Consider the following 21,259-nt stretch of genomic DNA (forward strand, 5'->3'; position numbering starts at 1 on the left):
ACACCTGCAAAAAAGCAGCGTAAAGCTCCTTAACGCAGCCCCATTGATTCCTATGGGGAAATGAAAGTTATGTCTACACCAAACACCCTAACATGAACCCCGAGTCTAATTCCGATTGGCTGATAGAATTCTATCAGCCAATCGGAATCTAAGGGACGCCATCTTGGATGATGTCACTTAAAGGTACCTTCATTCGCCGTTAATCCGTCGGCAGAAGAGGATGCTCCGCGTCGGATGTCTTGAAGATGGACCCGCTCCGCGCTGGATGGATGAAGATAGAAGATGCCGTCTGGATGAAGACTTCTGCCTGTCTGGAGGACCACTTCGCCCGGCTTGGATGAAGACTTCTCCCGGCTTCGTTGAGGACTTTGGCCCGGCTTGGATGAAGACGTCTCCCGGTAAGTCAATCTTCAGGGGGTTAGTGTTAGGTTTTTTTAAGGGTGTATTGGGTGGGTTTTATTTTTAGGTTAGGGACTTTGGGCGGCAAAAGAGCTAAATGCCCTTTTAAGGGCAATGCCCATCCAAATGTCCTTTTCAGGGCAATGGGGAGCTTAGTTTTTTTAGATAGTATTTTATTTGGGGGGTTGGTTGTGTGGGTGGTGGGCTTTACTGTTGGGGGGGTTGTTTGTATTTTTTTTTACAGGTAAAAGAGCTGATTACTTTGGGGCAATGCCCCGCAAAAGGCCCTTTTAAGGGCTATTGGTAGTTTAGTTTAGGCTAGGTTTTTTTTAAAAATTTTAATAGGGCTATTAAATTAGGTGTAATTAGTTTAAATATCTGTAATTTGTTTATTATTTTCTGTAATTTAGTGGGGGGGGTTGTACTTTAGCTAATTGAATTATAGTGTAGTGTTAGGTGTTATTGTAACTTAGGTTAGGTTTTATTTTACAGGTACTTTTGTATTTATTTTAGCTAGGTAGTTATTAAATAGTTAACTATTTAATAACTATTCTACCTAGTTAAAATTAATACAAACTTGCCTGTAAAATAAAAATAAACCCTAAGCTAGCTACAATGTAACTATTAGTTATATTGTAGCTAGCTTAAGGTTTATTTTGTAGGTAAGTATTTAATTTTAAATAGAAATAATTTAGTTAATGATAGGAATATTTATTTAGATTTATTTAAATTATATTTAAGTTAGTGGGTGTTAGGTTTAGGGTTAGACTTAGGTTTTTAATAACTTTAATATAGTGGCAACGATGTTGGAGGCGGCAGATTAGGGGTTAAGAAATAGTATGTAGGTGTCGGCGATGTTGGGGGCAGCAGATTAGGAGTTAATACATATAATGTAGGTGGCGGCGGTGTCCGGAGCGGCAGATTAGGGGTTAATAATATAATGTAGGTGTCGGCGACATTGGGGAAGGCAGATTAGGGGTTAATAGATATAATGTAGGTGTCGGCGATGTTGGAGGCAGCAGATTAGGGGTTCATAAATATAATGTAGGTGGCGGCGGTGTCCGGAGCGGCAGATTAGGGGTTAAAAATTTTATTATAGTGTTTGCGAATACGGGAGGGCCTCGGTTTAGGGGTTAATAGGTAGTTTATGGGTGTTAATGTACTTTTTAGCACTTTAGTTATGAGTTTTATGCTACAGCGTTGTAGTGTAAAACTCATAACTACTGACTTTTAAATGCGTTAGGGATCTTGACGGGGTAGGGTGTACCGCTCACTTTTTGGCCTCCCAGGACAAACTCATAATACCGGCTCTATAAAAAAGTCTTTAAAAAGTTTACATAAGTCGTTTCGCAGTAAGGCCAAAGAAGTGTGCGGTTACTTAAACCTGCAATACTCGTAATACCAGCGGGCGTAAAAAAAGCAGCGTTAGGACCTCTTAACGCTGCTTTTTTACCCTAACGTACAACTCGTAATCTAGCCGTATGTTAGGACATATTATTACTGCACTGTTACTTGGAAATAAATGTGTTTAAACCTGATCAAACACATAATTAATATCAAATCCAGATGATTAATAAACTATTGGGAGTTAGCTGAGCACATCTGGTGAACCAATGACTAGAGATAAATGCATGCAGCTACCAATCACCAGCTAGCTCCCAGTAATGCAATGCTGCTACCTAGGTATACTTTTCAACAGAAGACATCAAGAAAATAAAGTACATTTGATGACAAAAGTGGCTAAAAATGTCATGATCTATCTCACTGGTTTTCAAACCTGCCCTCAGACCTCCCCAACAGACCAGGTTTTCAGGATTAGCTTGGATGAGAGCAGTCAAATAACCATGTTTACTAATCGCCTGTTGGGGAGGCCAGAGGACAGGTTTGAAAACCAGTGCCCTATATAAATCATTACATTTTAATTTTAAACGTCCATGGGACCATGTCCCTTAAAAGGAATACAATTTTCAAACAGTTTCCAAATTACTTCTATTTTCCAATTTGCTTTGTTCCCATACTTTGTTGAAGAGATATGTGCAGATATTTGTTCCCATTCTTTGTTGAAGAGATATGTGCAGATATTTGTTCCCATTCTTTGTTGAAGAGATATGTGCAGATATTTGTTCCCATTCTTTGTTGATGAGATATGTGGCTGGAGCACTACATGAAAGGAAATAGTGTTGCTCTTGCAAATGGGTGACATTTTTGCACAACAGTTGCTCTATAGTATTACAGACCCTTGCACGCTCCTGAACTTTTCAACAAAATATACCAAGAGAATGCAGAACAATGAATAATAGAAGTAAATTAGAAAGTTGTTCAAAATTGCATGCTCTATCTGAATCATGAAAGAAATATTTTGGGTTTCAAATTCCTTTAACCTAATTAAAAACAAATAGTTTTCTTATAGAAAAACTATTCATTTGTACTGCACATTTATCAGATCACCCCAGCTTTAATGTTTTGTTGATGACAGAAAATGGTGGAGCAATAAATAGAAATGACTGCTCTGCAGCATAATGTGTAAGTTTACTAGACCACAGCATATATTTTAATGCAAAAAAACCCCTTTTTTTAACAACATTCCTTTAAATAGAACTTCATTATTTAAAAAAAGAAGTTCATTGCTCTTTAATGATTAATTTATAGGTTTAAGGAAAGAACAACAGATTATTTCACTTTTTAATATGTTATATATCTCTGTGCTTATCATTTTCATGTAACAGCTTTTTATTAAAGCCTAAGGGTTAGAAACTTTTCCAGCAGGAAGCTTAGCAACATCCCCCCCCCCCCTAAAATTCTCTATTTAAGTCCAGAGGGCTTTGCAGATAATTGCTATTATAATCATTTCACAGACCTCCAAATATTTAGTTTATTAAAGAGTGCATATTCTGTAAACAAATATAGACTAACAGAGGTTAGTCACAATAGTTCATTTAAACCCCATCTACATTTTAAAATGCACTTTAAGTTTGCAAGAAATAATCTTGACAGTGATTACTTCAAGAGAAAAACAACAAAATTGATAACCATAAGTATATATATATAATATAAAAAACAGCAAGCACAATGCCCAATCAAAGATATGTAGACGTGAAAATGAGCTGTTTTGATTTGACGCTCTGCTCAGCTATACTTGACTGCTCTTCAGGCAGGGATAGGGCAAGTCTCGGAGGAGTTATGATGAGCAGCTTTGTGATTGGATGTTCTAGAAGGGTGGCTAATGGGACAGATGTTTCTAGACAGGGTTTAGGTGGAACCCAGTTATTTGAAATAAAACCCATAAAGGGTAGGGGAAGCTCAGCACAACAGATACTTGCGCACTACTTCCTACGCCATGTTCGCAAGCCTAATACATACTTGTTATGTTGTATTATAAGAACAGAAATTACTTTTTCCTAGCCTTTATTATAAAAAGGATGTTGCACACTATCTTCCTTATATATACTGCCACTGGTGCTGTTTCAAAAATAATTCCAGGGCCATTGTTTACTTCCTTACTAGGTAACTAGGTATGTATGTGGGTCAAAAGTCAAAACATTGTTTCTCAAGTATGAGTCTCCTATTTAAATACATTTATTTCTGACACAGTGGTTCTTAGGTCAGTGGGAGATCTTTACAGGCACATTGAAGAAAAATATAATATTAAATAGAGCATAATTTTAAAAATAAATTTGACCAATATTGATAGTAACCAAATATGTTAGTATTTTAAAGTGAATGTAAACTTGAGCATATTCGCTCAAGTCATAGGAAAGAATTTAATTAATCAAATGTGTAGTATATACGTATCTTATGCGATTTTTACCTTGTAATGATATATGGATAAGCTCCGTTCCTCCGCCAGCAATATTCAACAATTGATTGACAGATGATCCACCAATCGTTGTTTCCCCCCCGGGCCATGACGCTTAAGCAAAGGGGCTGAACGCCCCGGGGGGAAACAATGATTAGTTGATTGCAGATTCATCATAGGTCAATCAATTGCTGAATATGGCAGTTGGAGGAATGGTGCTTATCCTTCTATGAGGTACAAGGTAAAAATCGCAGAAGATAAGTATATCCTACACATCTGATGAATTAAAGTCTCATCCATTTTTAAAATTCTTTCCTATGACTTGGGCAACTATGCTCAAGTTTACCTTCACTTTACGACTTAAAGAGACCCTTAACACCAACTACATATCAAGCAGCTTTGTCTAATCATGGGTGCTGCCATTTTGGAACCTAAGTTACACAGCACTTATCTGAAGGAGAGTAGCTGCTAATTTGCAAACATGTCAGTAATGGAATGTAGTTAAAGTTACATTTCAACATTGTTGCACCCATGACTAGAGAGAGGAAGTTCATAACCTCAAAACAATGCTTATACCATGTATTTAGTGTGTAATGTCCCTTTAATCTTCAGTGGTGCCTTTCTGATCCATGTCCTCTTAGCAGATCTTGGCCATATCACCAATGTGGCTTTGAGAAACCAATATAAGAGTGTTTGCAAGGCTGTAGGCTTCTAAATCAGTAACTAGATCAGTACCAGGGATGAGGGGAAGGTGAATGGCAAATTTCTTTCTAGCATTAGTTTTTTTATTACTGTTATGTCCCTTAAGTTAGGAAAGCTCTTCGCATCTGTCATTGTTTATTTGGGATTTAGCATGAGTGTGTGTATGTGCAGTAGGAATATTGCTTATCCTGCGGTCATGCTCTTTACAAAGAAAAATAGTCCAGTTTTTTTTAACAGAAAACCTTCAAAATGTGAAGAATTCCCCTTCTGTACAAATGATAACATATAACTGATACTAGACAAGACGATGACCCTATAACTGCCCAGCTGTAACGTTTTGCTGGGATGATGAATGGCTTTATTACTGTGAACTCTCACAAGCGAATTGTGCCCCAGTCACTTGTTTCAGAGCCTTTTGTCATATACTGATTGTCTCACCATAGGACCTGTACCATGCCAGTGTGGCAGCTCATGATGCATTATAAAATAATAACGCTCATTAGTCTTAATTCACAAATCTGCGCTGGTAAATGTGGTAGGATGGACACCTCAAACTTTACATTCCTCACTGTTGTTTTTTATTTGATAACTAAATACATTTCTAATTTCATATGCAGGACAATAAATCAAACTATTAAGAAATAACATGCAAACATAACAATGCTACAGTGTAATTGCTTTATGAAATTAGTTATTTTTTATTTTAATAAATAACACAATAGAAAAAAAAAGTAACTTTTGCATTCCATTATCAAATTTACAAGGTCTTTTATTTATAAACTGAGATAAATTGTTAAATTAAAAGCAGCAAGTATAAATTAGACATTTTTTAAAAAAATCACAAAAATGACTTAGGTTTGCCTCATTCCGTTTGTTATAGCACCAGACTTATTAGAAAAGAACTGAAGCAGACAAATTTCTGTGTTTGCGCATTTACAGTATTTGTGCGTTGCACATTTTCTCTAATAAATCTGGTGCTGGAAATAGCTGACTGCTGCAAACATTTTTATGATTAATTTTACTAATAGTGGATTCCAAATGTTTCAAGCAGAAATGTAATCTATGACACACAATAATTTATCACATAATTTCCATATGATTAGTGCTGAAGCATTTTAAACATCATAAAATAATTATTATTTTTTTTCCACAGCTACACTGCACTCGTTTAAGTGTGCCATATAGGTAACATTGTGCTCACTGCTGTGGAGTTATTCATGAGTCAGCACTGATTGGCTAAATGCAAGTCTGTCAAAAGAACTGAAATAAGGGGGCAGTCTGCAAAGGCTTAGATACAAGGTAATCACAGAGGTAAATAGTATATTAATATAACTGTGTTGGTTAATGGGTAATAAAGGGATTAATTATTTTTAAACAATAACAATTCTAAAGTAGATGAAAAATGAAAAATGACAATTAGATAGCTACTTATCTAAATTAATGTTATTACAGTTGAGACATTTTTATTTTTTGCCCCTTTCCCCAGGGTTGCAACCCCCTTTGGCAAACAAGGTGGTAAATTAATGTTAAATTACTTGCACATTTGAGGGTCTTTGCCAATGAAAAAGAAAATGCCAACCCTTGTTAAAGTTAGTATAAAACTCGGAAAGTGTCGGACTGCGAGTACATAATACAGCATTCTACTAAATCCAATCAATATGGTGCAAAGAAATACAAAGACAAATGCTTAGCAGCAATGTCCCAAAAATATATTTAAAAAGACAGATAAAATATACATAGGTCATTCATTATTTAGCTGCAAAACATTTTTCAGCTGTGAAACCCTACCAGTAATATAGAAAATATGTTGGTTTCATAAGTGAATGATATGACTTCCTAAATCCAACAAAAACATTATACCAAAGATTCCATTTTTCTTATTTAGATAATGCTTTGTTCCCAGTATCACAGACTTAACCAATACACAGCTATTGTATTCTATTATTTGCTATTATTAGCCAACTTGATGGTAGCCCATTTATCTATGACAGAAGGTGGAAAGCATAGGTGTCTGAGGGAAGGGGGCTTGTGCCCCTCCTGGAATTGTGTTCTTTATATCCTAATGTAGGCACTTACTTGACTCACTGTTTTGATGCCCTGGACATAATATTTAGGCTGTGCAACTTGTTTAAACAACTCTCTTTTCCTGCACATGTTGCTACTGACTTAACTCTGTTAAGGGCATTTTTTTTGCCCCCTTCAGAAACATTTCTGCAGATGTCCATAGTTAAAATGTTGAGTTGGTTTTGTTGGGTCTTTTGAATATTAGTGTCTGGAAACAATGACAATATTTTGGATGCAATTGTTGCAAGGATTACATCCCAGAGATATCACTAATACATGTTCATGTCTGCAACAACATTAGCACAATAGGGGCAACAAAATCAAAAAGCGGAACATTGGACATAGGGCTGTGACAACCTTTAAGGATTAGGCTTGTGGGTAAATTTGAGGTTAGGGCATCAATAATATTATTTTCTTCTGTTATGTGTGATCAGTCCACGGGTCATCATTACTTCTGGGATATAACTCCTCCCCAACAGGAAATGCAAGAGGATTCACCCAGCAGAGCTGCATATAGCTCCTCCCCTCTACGTCAGTCCCAGTCATTCTCTTGCACCCAACGACTAGATAGGATGTGTGAGAGGACTATGGTGATTATACTTAGTTTTTATGACTTCAATCAAAAGTTTGTTATTTTAAAATAGCACCGGAGCGTGTTATTACTTCTCTGGCAGAGTTTGAGGAAGAATCTGTCAGAGTTTTTTTACTATGATTTTAACCGGAGTAGTTAAGATCATATTGCTGTTCTCGGCCATCTGAGGGAGGTAAAGGCTTCAGATCAGGGGACAGCGGGCAGAGGAATCTGCATTGAGGTATGTAGCAGTTTTTATTTTCTGAATGGAATTGATGAGAAAATCCTGCCATACCGTTAAAATGACATGTATGTATACACTTCAGTATTCTGGGGATGGTATTTCACCGGAACTACTCTGTTAAAGGTCACTAATCCTTTTTAATAACTATTTATCATGTTAAACGTTTTTGCTGGAATGTAGAATCGTTTACATTGCTGAGGTACTGTGTGAATAAATATTTGGGCATTATTTTCCACTTGGCAGTTTTTTTGCTTTATTTGTGACAGTTTCGTTTCTCTTCACTGCTGTGTGGGAGAGGGAGGGGCCGTTTTGGCGCTCTTTGCTACGCATCAAAAAATACCAGTCAGTTACTTTTATTTTTCCTGCATGATCCGGTTCATCTCTGATAGATCTCAGGGGTCTTCAAACTTCTTTGAAGGGAGGTAAATTCTCTCAGCAGAGCTGTGAGAATTCTTATAGTGACTGTGAATAAAAACGTTGCTTTGTATTTTTTATGTCAAATTTAATTATTGTTATTTTACTAATGGGAACAAACCTTTGCTAAAAGTTTTGTTGTTTTAAAGTTTGATGCTATAACTGTTTTTCAGTTCACTATTTCAACTGTCATTTAATCGTTAGTACCTCTTTGAGGCACAGTACGTTTTTTGCTAAAAAAGATTATAACCAAGTTGTAAGTTTTTTGCTAGTGTGTTAAACATGTCTGACTCAGAGGAAGATATCTGTGTCATTTGTTCCAATGCCAAGGTGGAGCCCAATAGAAATTTATGTACTAACTGTATTGATGCTACTTTAAATAAAAGTCAATCTGTACAATGTGAACAAATTTCACCAAACAGCGAGGGGAGAGTTATGCCGACTAACTCGCCTCACGCGGCAGTACCTGCATCTCCCGCCCGGGAGGTGCGTGATATTTTGGCGCCTAGTACATCTGGGCGGCCATTACAGATAACATTACAAGATATGGCTACTGTTATGACTGAAGTTTTGTCTAAATTACCAGAACTAAGAGGCAAGCGTGATCACTCTGGGGTGAGAACAGAGTGCGCTGACAATGCTAGGGCCATGTCTGATACTGCGTCACAGCTCGCAGAGCATGAGGACGGAGAGCTTCATTCTGTGGGTGACGGTTCTGATCCAAACAGATTGGACTCAGATATTTCAAATTTTAAATTTAAATTGGAGAACCTCCGTGTATTACTAGGGGAGGTCTTAGCAGCTCTCAACGATTGTAACACCGTTGCAATACCAGAGAAACTGTGTAGGTTGGATAAATACTTTGCGGTACCGGCGAGTACTGACGTTTTTCCTATACCTAAGAGACTAACTGAAATTGTTACTAAGGAGTGGGATAGACCCGGTGTGCCGTTCTCACCCCCTCCAATATTTAGAAAGATGTTTCCAATAGACGCCACCACTCGGGACTTATGGCAAACGGTCCCCAAGGTGGAGGGAGCAGTTTCTACTTTAGCTAAGCGTACCACTATCCCGGTGGAGGATAGCTGTGCTTTCTCAGATCCAATGGATAAAAAATTAGAGGGTTACCTTAAGAAAATGTTTGTTCAACAAGGTTTTATATTACAACCCCTTGCATGTATCGCGCCGATTACGGCTGCGGCAGCATTTTGGATTGAGTCGCTTGAAGAGAACCTTAGTTCATCTACGCTAGACGACATTACGGACAGGCTTAGAGTCCTTAAACTAGCTAATTCCTTCATTTCGGAGGCCGTAGTACATTTAACTAAACTTACGGCTAAGAACTCAGGATTCGCCATACAGGCACGTAGGGCGCTGTGGCTAAAATCCTGGTCAGCTGATGTTACTTCTAAGTCCAAATTACTTAATATACCTTTCAAGGGGCAGTCTTTATTTGGGCCCGGATTGAAAGAGATTATCGCTGACATTACAGGAGGTAAGGGCCACGCCCTACCTCAAGACAAAGCCAAAGCTAAGGCTAGACAGTCTAATTTTCGTCCCTTTCGGAACTTTAAAACAGGAGCAGCATCAACCTCCACTGCACCAAAACAGGAAGGAGCTGTTGCTCGTTACAGGCAAGGCTGGAAGCCTAACCAGTCCTGGAACAAGAGCAAGCAGGCCAGGAAACCTGCTGCTGCCCCAAAGACAGCATGAACCGAGAGCCCCCGATCCGGGACCGGATCTAGTGGGGGGCAGACTCTCTCTCTTCGCCCAGGCCTGGGCAAGAGATGTTCAGGATCCCTGGGCTCTAGAGATCATATCGCAGGGATACCTTCTAGACTTCAAATTATCTCCCCCAAGAGGGAGATTTCATCTGTCAAGGTTGTCAACAAACCAGATAAAGAAAGAAGCGTTTCTACGCTGCGTACAAGATCTGTTATTAATGGGAGTGATCCATCCGGTTCCGCGGTCGGAACAAGGACAAGGGTTCTACTCAAACCTGTTTGTGGTTCCCAAAAAAGAGGGAACTTTCAGGCCAATCTTAGATTTAAAGACTCTAAACAAATTCCTAAGAGTTCCATCGTTCAAAATGGAAACTATTCGGACAATCTTACCCATGATCCAAGAGGGTCAGTACATGACCACAGTGGATTTAAAGGATGCTTACCTTCACATACCGATCCACAAAGATCATCACCGGTATCTAAGGTTTGCCTTCTTAGACAGGCACTACCAGTTTGTAGCTCTTCCATTCGGATTGGCTACGGCTCCAAGAATCTTCACAAAGGTTCTGGGTGCCCTTCTAGCGGTACTAAGACCGCGAGGGATTTCGGTAGCTCCGTACCTAGACGACATTCTAATTCAAGCTTCAAGCTTTCAAACTGCCAAGTCTCATACAGAGTTAGTTCTGGCATTTCTAAGGTCGCATGGATGGAAAGTGAACGAAAAGAAGAGTTCTCTCTTTCCTCTCACAAGAGTTCCATTCTTGGGGACTCTTATAGATTCTGTAGAAATGAAGATTTACCTGACAGAAGACAGGTTAACAAAGCTTCAAAATGCATGCCGCGTCCTTCATTCCATTCAACACCCGTCAGTAGCTCAATGCATGGAGGTGATCGGCTTAATGGTAGCGGCAATGGACATAGTACCTTTTGCACGCCTACACCTCAGACCGCTGCAATTATGCATGCTAAGTCAGTGGAATGGGGATTACTCAGATTTGTCCCCTACTCTGAATCTGAATCAAGAGACCAGAAATTCTCTTCTATGGTGGCTTTATCGGCCACACCTGTCCAGGGGGATGCCATTCAGCAGGCCAGACTGGACAATTGTAACAACAGACGCCAGCCTACTAGGTTGGGGCGCTGTCTGGAATTCTCTGAAGACTCAGGGACTATGGAATCAGGAGGAGAGTCTCCTTCCAATAAACATTCTGGAATTGAGAGCAGTGCTCAATGCCCTTCTGGCTTGGCCCCAGTTAACAACTCGGGGGTTCATCAGGTTTCAGTCGGACAACATCACGACTGTAGCTTACATCAACCATCAGGGAGGGACAAGAAGCTCCCTAGCAATGATGGAAGTATCAAAGATAATTCGCTGGGCAGAGTCTCACTCTTGCCACCTGTCAGCAATCCACATCCCGGGAGTGGAGAACTGGGAGGCGGATTTCTTGAGTCGCCAGACTTTTCATCCGGGGGAGTGGGAACTTCATCCGGAGGTCTTTGCCCAAATACTTCGACGTTGGGGCAAACCAGAGATAGATCTCATGGCGTCTCGCCAGAACGCCAAACTTCCTCGCTACGGGTCCAGATCCAGGGATCCGGGAGCAGTTCTGATAGATGCTTTGACAGCACCTTGGAACTTCAGGATGGCTTATGTGTTTCCACCCTTCCCGCTGCTTCCTCGATTGATTGCCAAAATCAAACAGGAGAGAGCATCAGTAATTCTAATAGCACCTGCATGGCCACGCAGGACTTGGTATGCAGATCTAGTGGACATGTCATCCTGTCCGCCTTGGTCTCTACCTCTAAGACAGGACCTTCTGATACAGGGTCCATTCAAACATCAAAATCTAACTTCTCTGAAGCTGACTGCTTGGAAATTGAACGCTTGATTTTATCAAAACGTGGTTTTTCTGAGTCGGTTATTGATACCCTAATTCAGGCTAGGAAGCCTGTTACCAGAAGGATTTACCATAAAATATGGCGGAAATACCTATACTGGTGCGAATCCAAAGGTTACTCCTGGAGTAAGGTTAGGATCGCTAGGATACTGTCTTTTCTACAAGAAGGTTTAGAAAAGGGTTTATCAGCTAGTTCATTAAAGGGACAGATTTCAGCTCTGTCCATCTTGTTACACAGACGTCTGTCAGAAAATCCAGACGTCCAGTCCTTTTGTCAGGCTTTAGCTAGGATCAAGCCTGTGTTTAAAGCTGTTGCTCCACCATGGAGTTTAAACTTAGTTCTTAACGTTTTACAGGGTGTTCCGTTTGAACCCCTTCATTCCATTGATATAAAAATGTTATCTTGGAAAGTTCTGTTTTTAATGGCTATTTCCTCGGCTCGAAGAGTCTCTGAGTTATCAGCCTTACATTGTGATTCCCCTTATCTGATTTTTCACTCAGACAAGGTAGTTCTGCGTACTAAACCTGGGTTCTTACCTAAGGTAGTCACTAACAGGAACATCAATCAAGAGATTGTTGTCCCATCCTTGTGTCCAAATCCTTCTTCAAAGAAGGAACGTCTTTTACACAATCTGGATGTAGTTCGTGCCCTCAAGTTCTACTTGCAGGCAACTAAAGATTTTCGCCAAACTTCTTCCTTGTTTGTCGTTTACTCTGGACAGAGGAGAGGTCAAAAAGCTTCTGCTACCTCTCTCTCTTTTTGGCTTCGTAGCATAATACGTTTAGCCTATGAGACTGCTGGACAGCAGCCTCCTGAAAGAATTACAGCTCACTCCACTAGAGCTGTGGCTTCCACTTGGGCCTTTAAGAATGAGGCCTCTGTTGAACAGATTTGCAAGGCTGCAACTTGGTCTTCACTTCATACTTTTTCCAAATTTTACAAATTTGACACTTTTGCTTCTTCGGAGGCTATTTTTGGGAGAAAGGTTCTTCAGGCAGTGGTTCCTTCTGTATAATGAGCCTGCCTTTCCCTCCCGTCATCCGTGTACTTTTGCTTTGGTATTGGTATCCCAGAAGTAATGATGACCCGTGGACTGATCACACATAACAGAAGAAAACATAATTTATGCTTACCTGATAAATTCCTTTCTTCTGTTGTGTGATCAGTCCACGGCCCGCCCTGTTTTTAAGGCAGGTAAATATCTTTTAAATTATACTCCAGTCACCACTTCACCCTTGGTTACTCCTTTCTCGTTGATTCTTGGTCGAATGACTGGGACTGACGTAGAGGGGAGGAGCTATATGCAGCTCTGCTGGGTGAATCCTCTTGCATTTCCTGTTGGGGAGGAGTTATATCCCAGAAGTAATGATGACCCGTGGACTGATCACACAACAGAAGAAAGGAATTTATCAGGTAAGCATAAATTATGTTTTAATGCAAAAAAAACAAAACATTACAAAGCAATTTGTAAAACTTTCTGCCGTCCAATACGTTATTGTACCTTGCCCCTACTGGTTCTGTGTTCTCTAGCACCACATCACTGAATCAAAAATATATTATTGTATTGTTGCTGCAACATCTGTGTGCCACAATATTATAATTTGTTTGGGGTGTGTAACAGTATATATGATGACCTTAAAGGGAAATGAAAACCAAAACTTTTCATTTGTGATTCAAACAGAATACTATTTTTTTTAAAAAATTAATTTACTTTTATTATCAAATTTGTTTAGTTCCCATATTGTTCTGTATTGAATTGATACCTAGGTAGGCATCTGGAGCACTAAATAACAGGAAATATTGCTGCCATCTAGTGCTCTTGTAAATGGATAACATTCTTGCTGCCAAATATACATCCCTACTTTTCAACAAAAGATACAAATAGAACAAAGAAAAATTCATATTAGAAGTAAATTTGCAAATTATTTAAAATCTCATACTCTATCTGAATCATGAAAGAAAATGTTTGGGGTTTATATCCCTTTAATCAACTAGGTATCAGCTCATAACAAATTACATTTCAGTTAGAACCTGTGCTCTATAAAATAATTTGTTTCAATTGTTGCAAGTTTCTATTTAATTCCTAATACAATCTAGAATATTAATAAAAGCCACAAATGCTAATATGCTCTGAGAAATGATAAAACATCCCTCAGCTGCTAAACTAATATATTTGATGAGTTAATGTCAGGTTTGGCTTATTTCTCACTGATATTGCAGCCTCATTAAAAACTGAATATCTTGAATATCAACTGTGCAGTTTGGTTTATTAACAACTCTTAAATCTACAAAGAAAAAAAAAACAGTAACAAAGTTAGAAGCTCATATTTCACAATGTACTGAACAGCAAAAATGTTGAAAATGTCATAAACCGCATTAGCGTTCACCCGCAGGTTGATTTCATTAGGATGTGAGCGGCTGGTATTAAAAACCAAGACTTATTACTGACACTGATAAAAATTAACACGTAGAATAAATAATACAGATTCTTACACCGCATCTTGTGTGCAGAGTAAGGCTCATCTGTGAAACGATAAATTAAGCTCAGTTCAGTAATTTTCATGGATGTATTTAAAAATCTATTTCAAGGCAGTGACAATCTAATAAAGAGAAGATGAGAAAATTGTTCAGCTATGGACCCAGTTTTCCCTGTTTAATTAAAGCCAAGGTACTGTAGATACATTAATGGGCAGTTCCCCTGCAAATTTATTTTTCCATTTTAAAAGATTTGTTTACCCAATGTACACTAGGAAGCCTGTTTTTAACTCTGTCATTGATTTATTAAGCTGACTATTTAATGACTCTAACGGCAGCATTAAAATAACTGTTAGTGTTCTGTCAATTATTTAGTAAGTCACACAGCATAATGTGAATCACAGAAACAGACATGACTACAACTTGACTTTAGAATAAGCTACCCAAATCATGGTTTATGGATGGCAGACAATAAGGGGTAGAAATTATAAGGATGGAAAATGTTGTGGGACTGAGGATTATACAAAGCAGGGGATTTAGGTATAGCAGTAGGGAGGGGGATTATTGTACAAAGGTAGTGAGGGTTGTACAAAGGTAGTGAGGGTGGTACAAAGGTAGTGAGGGTTGTACAAAGGTAGTGAGGGTTGTACAAAGGTAGTGAGGGTTGTACAAAGGTAGTAAGGGTTGTACAAAGGTAGTGAGGGTGGTACAATGGTAGAGAGGATGGTACAAAGGTAGAGAAGGTGGTACAAAGGTAGTGAGGGTTGTACAAAGGTAGAGAGGGTGGTACAAAGGTAGAGAGGGTAGTACAAAGGTAATGAGGGTTGTATAAATGTAGAGAGGGTAGTACAATGGTAGAGGGTGGTACAAAGGTAGAGAGGGTTGTACAAAGGTAGTGAGGGTGGTACAAAGGTAGAGAGGGTAGTACAAAGGTAGTGAGGGTAGTACAAATGTAGAGAAGGTTGTACAAAGGTAGAGAGGGTGGTACAAAGGTAGAGAGGGTAGTAAAAATGTAGAGAGGGTAGTACAAAGGTAGAGAGGGTAGTACAAATGTTGAGAGGGTTGTACAAAGATAGAGAGGGTGGTACAAAGGTAGAGAGGGTAGTACAAAGGTAAAGAGGGTTGTAAAAAGGTAGAGAGGGTTGTACAAAGGTAGTGAGGGTGGTACAAAGGTAGAGAGGGTAGTACAAAGGTAGTGAGGGTAGTACAAATGTAGAGAGAGTTGTACAAAGGTAGAAAGGGTGGTATAAAGGTAGAGAGGGTAGTACAAAGGTAGAGAAGGTAGTACAAATGTAGAGAGGGTAGTACAAATGTAGTGAGGGTTGTACAAAGGTAGAGAGGGTTGTACAAAGGTAGTGAGGGTATTACAAAGGTAGAGAGGGTAGTACAAATGTAGAGAGGGTTGTACAAAGGTAGAGAGGGTGGTATAAAGGTAGAGAGGGTAGTACAAAGGTAGAGAGGGTAGTACAAATGTAGAGAGGGTTGTACAAAGGTAGAGAGGGTGGTACAAAGGTAGAGAGGGTAGTACAAAAGTAGAGAGGGTTGTACAAAGGTAGAGAGGGTTGTACAAAGGTAGAGAGGGTGGTGCAAAGGTAGAGAGGGTGGTACAAAGGTAGAGAGGGTAGTACAAATGTAGAGAGGGTTGTACAAAGGTAGAGAGGGTGGTACAAAGGTAGAGAGGGTAGTACAAATGTAGAGAGGGTGGTACAAAGGTAGAGAGGGTGGTACAATGGTAGAGAGGGTAGTACAAATGTAGAGAGGGTGGTACAAAGGTAGAGAGGGTGGTACAAAGGTAGAGAGGGTAGTACAAATGTAGAGAGGGTTGTACAAAGGTAGAGAGGATGGTACAATGGTAGAGAAGGTGGTACAAAAAAATAGAAGGTGGTACAAGGCTAGAGAGGATGGTACAAAGGTAGAGAGGGTGGTATAAAGGTAGAGAGGATGGTACAAAGGTAGAGACAGTGGTACAAAGGTTGAGAGGAAGGTACAAAGGGAATGAGGATGGTACAAAGGTAAAGAGGATGGTACAAAGGTAGAGAGGGTGGTACAAAGGTAGAGAAGGTAGTACAAATGTAGAGAGGGTAGTACAAATGTAGTGAGGGTTGTACAAAGGTAGAGAAGGTAGTACAAATGTAGAGAGGGTAGTACAAATGTAGTGAGGGTTGTACAAAGGTAGAGAGGGTTGTACAAAGGTAGTGAGGGTATTACAAAGGTAGAGAGGGTAGTACAAATGTAGAGAGGGTTGTACAAAGGTAGAGAGGGTGGTATAAAGGTAGAGAGGGTAGTACAAAGGTAGAGAGGGTAGTACAAATGTAGAGAGGGTTGTACAAAGGTAGAGAGGGTGGTACAAAGGTAGAGAGGGTAGTACAAAAGTAGAGAGGGTTGTACAAAGGTAGAGAGGGTTGTACAAAGGTAGAGAGGGTGGTGCAAAGGTAGAGAGGGTGGTACAAAGGTAGAGAGGGTAGTACAAATGTAGAGAGGGTTGTACAAAGGTAGAGAGGGTGGTACAAAGGTAGAGAGGGTAGTACAAATGTAGAGAGGGTGGTACAAAGGTAGAGAGGGTGGTACAATGGTAGAGAGGGTAGTACAAATGTAGAGAGGGTGGTACAAAGGTAGAGAGGGTGGTACAAAGGTAGAGAGGGTAGTACAAATGTAGAGAGGGTTGTACAAAGGTAGAGAGGATGGTACAATGGTAGAGAAGGTGGTACAAAAAAATAGAAGGTGGTACAAGGCTAGAGAGGATGGTACAAAGGTAGAGAGGGTGGTATAAAGGTAGAGAGGATGGTACAAAGGTAGAGACAGTGGTACAAAGGTTGAGAGGAAGGTACAAAGGAAATGAGGATGGTACAAAGGTAAAGAGGATGGTACAAAGGTAGAGAGGGTGGTACAAGGGTAGAGAGGGTGATACAAAGGTAGAGAGGGTGGTACAAGGGTAGAGAGGGTGGTACAAAGGTAGAGAGGATGGTACAAGGGTAGAGATGGTGGTACAAAGATAGAGAGGTGGTACAAAGCTATAGAGGGTGGTACAAAGGTTGAGAAGGTGGTACAAAGGTAGAGAGGATGATACAAGGGTAGAGATGGTGGTACAAAGGTAGAGAGGATGGTACAAGGGTAGAGAGGTGGTACAAAGCTATAGAGGGTGGTACAAAGGTTGAGAGGGTGGTACAAAGGTAGAGAGGATGGTACAAAGATAGATAGGATGGTACAAAGGTAGAGAGGATGGTAAAAAGGTAGAGACAGTGGTACAAAGGTTGAGAGGAAGGTACAAAGGGAAAAAGGATGGTACAAAAGTAAAGAGGATGGTACAAAGGTAGATATGGTGGTACAAAGGTAGAGAGGGTTGTACAAAGGTAGAGAGGATGGTAAAAAGATAGAGAGGTTGGTACAAAGGTAGAGAGGGTGGTACAAAAGTAGAGAGGATTGTACAAGGGTAAAGATGGTGGTACAAAGATAGAGAGGTGGTACAAAGCTATAGAGGGTGGTTCAAAGGTTGAGAGGGTGGTACAAAGCTATAGAGGGTGGTACAAAGGTAAAGAGGATGGTACAAGGGTAGAGAGGGTGGTACAAAGGTAGAAAGGATGGTACAAGGGTAAAGATGGTGGTACAAAGATAGAGAGGTGGTACAAAGCTATAGAGGGTGGTACAAAGGTTGAGAGGGTGGTACAAAGATAGATAGATAGATAGATAGGGTGGTACAAAGGTAGAGAGGATGGTACAAAGGGAAAGAAGATGGTACAAAGGTAGAGAGGATGGTAAAAATGTAGAGACAGTGGTACAAAGGTTGAGAGGAAAGTACAAAGGGAAATAGGATGGTACAAAGGTAAAGATGATGGTACAAAGGTAGAGAGGGTTGTACAAAGATAGAGAGGTTGGTACAAAGGTAGAGAGGGTGGTACAAAGGTAGAGAGGGTGATACAAATGTTGAGAGGGTTGAAAAAAGGTAGAGAGGATGGTATACATGTAGAGAGGGTTGTACAAAGGTAGAGAGGATGGTACAAAGGTAGAGAGGATGGTACAAAGAAAGAATGAGTATGGTATAAAGGGGAAGAGGATGCAAGATGAAAAAGAAAGAAGTAAAAAGAGGAGAGGCAGACACAAAACAAGAGCAGAGATCAGGGGGGGGGGAATTACAGTGAGATGGGGCAGGATGGTATAATTGGAATAAAAATAGCAATGAAAGATGGGTTTCATATAGGCCAGGAAGACATTAGCAGAACAAAAGGGTAGAGGATAGTAGGTTGGCCAAGAGGGACAGAGAGCATGGCACAAAGCCAGAAGATGAGTTTAGCATAAACTAGAGAGAGAAAGGATAGAACAATCAGGGATTTGGCAGCAGGATGGTAATGAGAAGAAAATAGAAGGCTGGTGAAAGAGGACAAACAAGAGAGAAGTTTGCTTGATGGGAACAGAAGCACCATGAGGGAAGAGGACTAGCACAGAGTTGGGAGTGGACAGAATGAGGGGTATGGATAACATAAAGGCAGAGAAGAGAATATCCAAGAGAAATGTAAATACAATTTATACAATTTATTTTTTACTTTAAATTAAAAGATTTGCTTAAACAAATATACAATTCATGTCCTAATCTTCAACAAAATAAGAGCACGTTTCAGCAGATGATACACAAATCACTGGTTCATAGCTGCATCTGTTGATATAGACATGTTGGACAAAGTTCCCCTACCTGCTGGGGTGAGATGTCTCCAGGTGATGATGGGCTCTGGGCGGCCATTTGCAATGCACACCAGGGTCACATTGCTTCCTTCATTCACAGTGATGTCTGAAGAGATGTTGGAAATCGTTGGTGGGACTGTTGGATAAAAAAGACAAGACTTTTGTTGTTGCTACAGATATAATTGCACTTTTTAAATGTTTGATTTTCATTCAACAAACATGTCTCTACTAAAAATTAGGGCTGTTTCAGTGACTGTTTTTACTCTGCAAGGAGCATATGTACATATGCCCCCTGTACCTTAACTCAAATACCATGCCTGTTTAGCAATACAAACTGTGTAATTGCTGATACAATATATGCTCTCTGTGAGGACACAGTGTTTGAATGAGGGTGCATGGGGCATACGTACATATGACTTGCACAGTAGCAATAACTTTTACTAGAAGCATATTTTGTCAATATATGTGTAATGTGCAAAAATATGTTCTGTTCAAAACTAAAAATACATTCATGTGCATTATAATTTTGAGGTTTATATCCCTTTAAATACACCTAATTTTTAAGAACTCTTCGTAAGCCACATTGCTCTAATTTCTATTTTATCCTGTTGAAAAAACTGCGTGTGAGTTCTCCAAGTCTGTGTAATAGAGTACAGCTTAAATAATTGGCTGACTAGAGTTCTCTGAATTCTCAGTAAATTGTTTCTATAACAAATTTACTCAAAAAAAAATAATGTCCAGAATATCTCCAAACATCAGTAGCTGAGCTAAGCTTTAAGAAACAGGAGATTGACTTTAAAAAATACTTTTGCAGTCATTGGCAGTTTATAGATGTACAACTGCATTGGAATCAATCTTGTATAGGAGATGGGACATTTGAAGCCAAGTATATGGCTGAATTGAATTGTGTTTACTTAAAGATAGTTAGGACTCTTTGCAGTACTAATAGATCTTATAAAAGATAGACTTTTTAAATTCTAGGCACCTTATACACTGTGCAACTGTCCTGATATAATCAGGACAGTCCTGAATTTTGGCCCCTGTCCCATAGTATAATTGAGAGTATGTCTTGCATTGTGAGACAAATAAAATCTCTCTCTCTCTCTCTCTCTCTCTCTCTCTCTCTCTCTCTCTCTCTCTCTCTCTCTCTCTCTCTCTCTCTCTCTCTCTCTCTCTCTCTCTCTCTCTCTCTCTCTCTCTCTCTCTCTCTCTCTCTCTCTCTCTCTCTCTCTCTCTCTCTCTCTCTCTCTCTCTCTCTCTCTCTCTCTCTCTCTCTCTCTCTCTCTCTCTCTCTCTCTCTCTCTCTCTCTCTCTCTCTCTCTCTCTCTCTCTCTCTCTCTCTCTATGTGTTTGTATATATATATATATATATATGTGTGTGTGTGTGTGTGTATACATTAGAACATTAAAATAATACAATTATGTATCTAATTAGGTGAATTTGCATCCATGAATTGTTGAAACAATATTTAATATTTGTATAAACTGAGTGAAATTTACATCAAGTGCTTTTAGGGCACAGTGCAGTGGGTGGAGCTATGCAAACCATCAGTGGGCGTGGTCAGTATTCTCATAACCAGTTTATATATTGTTTGCAAATGCTCTAATCATTAAGGAATTGAAAAAACATGATTCTAAGCCAGTGTCTTTTAAGTTGTGATACGTTAAACAAGTTTCCTGTTGCTCCTTAGAAGAAAACTTAAACTTCAGCACTGTCAAATTGATTTCTATGAACAACCTTTGAAGTAAAAAAAATAGAAAGAAAAAAAAAAGGACAGCGCATTTGAAAAGCAATCTGTTCACTGAGATGTAAGCTATTCTGAGGATTCTCATGATGGTATCCACAACACAGTGACAAGTGACACTATGCAGATCTTGTATTAGTGATATTTTTGTGCATTTAATTGCAGGAATAATTCCTGCCACTTACTGTGTATGGTACTCACAATGAAATACCTGGGATGGCTTCCAGCAATACAAATCAAGAGACTGTCAAAAAAAGGGTTAGTTCTTCCTCAAGTCAGAGAAAACTGCTTTCATGGGTCTGTTAATGTAAAACAATATTGTAGTGCAAGATTACTATCAGATCTGTCTTCACAGCATATAATACCAGAAAACTGAAGTATCTGGCAGCTTTAAAGGGACGTAGAAATCAAAATGAAAATGGCATGTACAATTATTTTCTTTCATGATTACAGTTATACTTCTGTTCATTTTCTTGGTATCCTTTGTTGAAGAAGCAGCAATGCACTACTGGGGCGAGCAAATGACAAGAGATATATGCAGCCACCAATCAG

The 21,259-nt window shown here is 39.4% G+C and overlaps 1 protein-coding gene across 2 annotated transcripts in view; it reads right to left on the bottom strand.

Annotated features, from left to right (window-relative positions):
* LSAMP (limbic system associated membrane protein) overlaps positions 1–21,259 on the bottom strand; it is a 1,151,692-nt gene that overhangs the window by 452,583 nt on the left and 677,850 nt on the right. For both annotated transcript variants that reach the window (XM_053705841.1, XM_053705842.1), the window contains exon 3: positions 18,973–19,098. In XM_053705841.1, coding sequence (XP_053561816.1) covers positions 18,973–19,098 — 126 coding nt within the window. The remainder of the gene's footprint in view (positions 1–18,972; positions 19,099–21,259) is intronic.

Source organism: Bombina bombina, chromosome 3 (genome assembly GCF_027579735.1).
Source record: "Bombina bombina isolate aBomBom1 chromosome 3, aBomBom1.pri, whole genome shotgun sequence".
Classification (NCBI taxonomy): domain Eukaryota; kingdom Metazoa; phylum Chordata; class Amphibia; order Anura; family Bombinatoridae; genus Bombina; species Bombina bombina.